We start from the raw sequence: 5,801 nt of genomic DNA on the forward strand, positions 1-5,801 counted from the left end.
TCATACGGTAAAATATTAATCTTCTCAAGTAAAAAATTTATTAAAAAGAAAAATAGATAAATTATTTTGGTTTAGTCCTACACAAACTCATTCTACAAGGTGTCTCTACTCATATTTTCACTTGAAAGACTTGGATCAAATCATTTGTAACAATGGTGGCTCATAACAACAATGTTATGAGAATAAAGCACGCAACTTTATCCATATTTTATAAACCATTTATATTACTACTTAAACATGATCTTTCCCTAGGTCAACGACATAACGCTAATAACTTTCAATTTTTCATAGGATGGATAATGTTAAACGGTAAATAAAAAATTTTAAATCAAATTATTAATTACAAGATTTTAAGACATAAATTCTCACGACATTTCTTCAGATTAAACACCAAGTTTATGCACGTTGGAACTAGTTGATCTATAATGTTTATCCGTCATTCCTGTTTTCTTGGAGATACACTATAGATTGAACCAGTTGATATATTAATGAAACTATCCTTTCCCATCTATTTGGATCAAATAGTGCGTCAAAAATTATTACTAATAAAGTTTTGCTAACTCTACGAAAAATATATTCTTAGCGTGTTAGATTCATCTGATTAGACATGAATTTAATAGCACTTGGATAACGTTGGAACATGGGAATAGTAACACATCGAAATGCTCTAATGCAACGCCTACCATAATAAACTTATTACAAATGTCTAAAAGTTATTTTAAGTGAGAAGGATAACTTGGATTATTTTATTTTTAATAGATTTAAATTACTTTTGTCTATTCCTTTTCAATAGGTCTATTTTGGTCCCAAGGGCTCATCTTAATCTCTTCATTTTCATTTTCATCTCATCCTTCGTAAAATATAGTCTACACGTATTAAATGGATTCCATTATGTATAAAACGTAGGTTAAAATTTTGCAAACAGAAAGTCATGTAGTCGTGTTTAAAAAGTATATAGACCAAAATGAATCAAATTTAAAAATACAAGAACAAGAAACAACGAACATTTAGAACGTAGAGATATTAAAATGATCAAATGTCAAAGGGGATCCATATAGTAGTTAAACCATACATGTCTAATATCAATGTTGAGTAAAAAAAAACTTGCATACAAAAATGGTACTAATTCTGTAAAATTGGCTACTAAGGTAGTAACTCACCTTCGTATGAAGTAATGTGCATCTATACATATAAAGAAACCAACTAATTATTCTCGAACCTTGTTTGAATTGACCTTTGAAACTCTTTAAAATATTTTTAAATGTAAGAAAATATACTTTAAACTCATGCATTTTGTTAAATATACCGAAATTAATCTCAAAATTTTGTTTGTCCAGTTAATTTTTAGATTCTAAAAAAAGAAAAAAAAAAGGTTAAATAGATCTGCCTTATAAATATTTGAACTTTCTATTTGTGTTTAATAAATCTCGGACAAAATTAAATTTTTAAAAAATAAATGACATGTTAAATATAAATTTAATACAATATGGGCCTTACTCGAAGGTTTGATTCACTATTCTTACTATTGACACAAATTACCGGTCTAGGTAGGATTCCTAAGTCTCCAACTCGACTACACAGTCATCTCGACCACATTACTTCACATTTATCTAAAAAGAAAAATTAAAAATAATTTTGATGAGTAATTAATTTACTCCTCAACTAGCTAACTTATCATTAACAAATATTTTTATTTTTTGGAAATATTTTAAGTTTTATTCACAATGGGTTATTCTTAGGTTTTTGGGTGGATAGAGTCCTCCATCCAACCATTACCTTGGCTCCTAGTCTCATCTACTAGGACCTCCCTATTGATATTAAGGTGTTCTAGCACCCTTAAATTTTATTTGTTGGCTCTATTTATGTTTACTACAAATTTTAGACTCGTACGTATGGCTCACTCTCGGTCAAATACGGTTTGTCCACTAAACTCTCTGGTCATAAATATTTATTGTTCCCAACTTGGCACACATCGCATTGGTTACGGGTTTTGCAGGGATTAGTAGACTAAGAATACTCATTCACATCTCCATATCGTAAATAGTTCATAAGCATAAACTAGAGTCGTACATTATACTTACTAATCATGATTCTCTAATATGCTCACATTTTATGCATGGATTCATGATGATTATTATTATTATTATTATTTAACTCATGCCATTTACATACGTTTTTAGCTCTTAATCCCATGGTAACATGCTTGTTTAGGAGCTTCGAGATACTACTTACATGAATCGTCAATTTCTTTGCTTTCATAATTGTTCATAATACGGTAATTTCGTCACAAATTCTCTTAATTTGACCTATATCTAATGATTTTCAAGGTTAGTATAAGCTAATATTGATAAAACATGTCAAAAGGAGTTGAACAGAACGAGCTGAAACTTGAAATAAGCCTCCACCACCCACATGCGTACTACACTCGTTGACCCACATGTTCCACTCCTTGGTTACTCGCACCTCCACGTGCGCGTGAAGCCTGTGCACTGATGCGTCGTTCAACCTCGAAATAGCCTGAAATTCTAATTTTTTTTTTCATATTTCATTCCATACCCCTTACATGATATCTACTAACTTCATAATTCACCGTGGGTTATCATCCCAGAAAGGAAAATAATATCTTGGAGGATAACAGCATTGGGCTCAATTTTGTTTCTCTTCTTGTTTCCTTTAGAAAAGAAACTTTAAAGGAATTCATTGACAAAAGGAACAAGAACAGCCTAAGGAGGTAGAGGGAACCCTGCCCAAACTCTACAACCTATTTTCTGCAAGAGACCGCATAAAGATCCAAAAAAACCCAGCTGAAGGGGAGCTGGATCAATCCAAGTGTACTCCGCATGACGTATCACAAGCAACCCTACAACTCCATTCATCCGGAATAATTGAGAAAACAACAGATAAAATTCTATACATTTATATTGATTCTAGAGCGGATTCTTAAAAAATAAATTACAAATTTTCTAGAGCTGATTCTGAAAAATATACCGCAAGTGCGCCCAATAGAATGTATCAATCACGTAACAAGACATGTGAAGAATTGAGAGAAAATTGGATCGAGGGTTTGTCCATTAGGATTGGAAATGGACAAGCCCGACTAACCAATTGGGCATGAACGGGCCTCGACCGACCAATATTGCTGAAAAATGACTAAAGAAATTTCTTTCCATCACATCGTTTTAATATATTTTTGATACACGCTAATAATAATAAAATAAAGAATATTCATTCTCATTAATATATTTCTCTCCAGAAAACGAGGAAAAATTGTGAGATAGAAATAAAAGTAAGAAAAGTAGAGAGTAATACTATAGAGTTTGAAAACTAATATATATTAAATTTGATAAACTCTTTCAGGATAATTTTTATCGTGGTTCATTTGTTGAAAATAGTAGGATGTACATTTATCTAATATATAAATTTAACGAAGGAGTTATGTTCAACCAAACCAAACCATTCCTCCCTCCTTTAAGGTAAAACTAATTATAGGACCTGCCTTAAACCACATAATTATCTTTTAACAAATTTAGCTAGTTTGAATCGGTTATTTTTGTGTTTGTATATAAAGAGGGTTTGAGTGGGTGAATACATTCAAATCCATTCTTATTTCTAAGAAAGAAAATAAGGCAAAGTAGAAGAGACAAGTGAACTAGAAAGGATGGGATTGATATCAAAGTTTATGGCACTAATACCGCTGCTGCTGTTGTTGGTGTCTAATGCTACCGCTGATGCTACTAGCGGTGTTTTTGATATTACGAAATTTGGTGCCAAACCTAATGCTGATGTTACTCAAGTACGTGTACATTTGTTTAAGTTGATAAACCAAAATATTATTTTGTACAGAATATTTTTTTCAAATGAAAGGGTTGGATTCACAGGCTTTAGCAGATGCATGGAAGGAAGCATGTGCGTCGGCTACTCCAAGTAAAGTATTGGTTCCAAAAGGAACTTATCAATTAGGTGCATCCAGGCTCAAAGGTCCATGTAAAAGTCCTATTGAGCTTCTAGTTGAAGGAACATTACAAGCTTCTCCTTCCGATACGGAAGGAGATGGGTTGCTTGTTATGGAATACGTCGATCATTTGACATTGGCTGGTACTGGAGTTTTCGATGGCCAAGGAAAAGCTGGTTGGGAAAAGAATGATTGCCACCTGAAGAAAGAATGCAAAAAGCTTCCCATGGTAAATGCTCATACTACTTCAATTATAAAAAGAACTCATAATTTGGGTTAGAAATTATATGCTTTAACGCGGGAGTGTTTTTTCTTTGTTTGTTTAAAATGGGCAGAATTTGAAGTTCAATTTCATCACAAATTCGATAGTGAAGGACATAACTTCGTTGGATAGCAAGAATTTTCATATCAATGTTTTGGCCGGCAAGAATCTTACCTTCGATCACCTGAAAATCACTGCACCACACAATAGTCCCAACACCGATGGAATTCACATGGGCGATTCAGAAGACGTTTACATTCTCAATACCGCAATTGCAACGGGAGATGATTGTATATCTGTAGGATACACTAACAGAAAAATAACCATTAGTGATGTTACTTGCGGACCGGGACATGGCATTAGCATAGGCAGCTTGGGCAAGTATAAAACTGAAAAGGAAGTAGTAGGAGTTACAGTGAAGAAATGCAAATTAATCGGTACTACAAATGGTGTCAGGATCAAATCATGGCCAGATTCTGCCGTCTCATACCCAGCCTCTGACATGCATTTTGAAGATATTGAAATGGAAAATGTTGCCAACCCTATCATCATAGATCAAGAATATTGTCCATGGAATCAATGCAACCGAAAGGTGTGTATTAAAGTCGAACCTCGTTGGTTTCCAACTTATTTTCTTTTGAACAAGTATTAATTAATGTTTATTTTGAACATCCAGGTTCCATCAGCCATTAAGATTAGCAAAGTTAGTTTCAAGAATATCAGGGGTACATCTTCTACTCCGGTTGCAGTCAAACTTGTTTGCAGTAAAAGTAATCCATGTGAGGGGGTGGAAATTGCTGATATTGACCTCACTTATAGTGGTAAAGAAGGGCCAGCTGTGTCTGAGTGTGCAAATGTGAAACCGACCATTTCTGGAAAGCAAAACCCTCCCATCTGTGCTAAACCAGCGCCACCTGAGACCACTCCGTCAACTGATTGAATAATCTTTTGACGCCGACAAATGTTTCATACCATTCTTCCTATCATTTTTATTTTAGCTTTCAAAATTCGACTTACAACGTGGCATGATGTTGGGCATGTTTTCAATTATTGTATTTTTTACATTTAGGAGAAATAATACTTAACGATTTTATTTTTCTACTATAATAAAGTCGCTCCTACATAATTGATATTCCTTTGAAGAAGGAGAAGATCATGAGTCCTACATAATTGACATTCCTTTGAAGGAGGAGAAGATCATGAGTTTAGTATCAAGCTGTTTGTGGAGGTTCCTTACAATGGAAAAATTACAAATGGAAAGCATTAATAAATAATTTTAAAAATACATGGAATACACCATTAAAATTTCAAAATCTATTATATAAAATATACCCTTTATAAAAAGAAATATTAAGGACAAAGGCTCCCTTTATAATTTAATTCAAAATAAACTATCATTGGAATTAACTTAACAAGAGTAATAAAGGAAAATAAAATCATAGATATTTCATTAGTTCATAAGAATAAGTACCAAATTAATCAAAGCTATCAAGAAAAAGACTATCCTTTAAGAAGAGTTTTGCTGAATCCATTGCAATATAGCAAAAACGAATGAAAATAAAACCAGCAATCATTATGATTTGCTTG

The 5,801-nt window shown here is 32.9% G+C and overlaps 1 protein-coding gene across 1 annotated transcript; it reads left to right on the plus strand.

Moving 5' to 3' along the window:
• Positions 1 to 3,620: 3,620 nt before the first annotated feature.
• Positions 3,621 to 5,180, plus strand: LOC111436233 (exopolygalacturonase-like). The gene is made up of 4 exons (XM_023073966.1): positions 3,621 to 3,793; positions 3,879 to 4,181; positions 4,288 to 4,806; positions 4,891 to 5,180. The coding sequence occupies exons 1-4, from the start codon at positions 3,659 to 3,661 to the stop codon at positions 5,152 to 5,154; spliced, it is 1,221 nt and encodes a 406-aa protein (XP_022929734.1). The 5' UTR covers positions 3,621 to 3,658; the 3' UTR covers positions 5,155 to 5,180.
• Positions 5,181 to 5,801: the final 621 nt, after the last annotated feature.

The sequence above is a fragment of the Cucurbita moschata genome, unplaced genomic scaffold (genome assembly GCF_002738365.1).
Source record: "Cucurbita moschata cultivar Rifu unplaced genomic scaffold, Cmos_1.0 Cmo_Scf00052, whole genome shotgun sequence".
In the NCBI taxonomy this organism is placed as follows: Eukaryota; Viridiplantae; Streptophyta; class Magnoliopsida; order Cucurbitales; family Cucurbitaceae; genus Cucurbita; species Cucurbita moschata.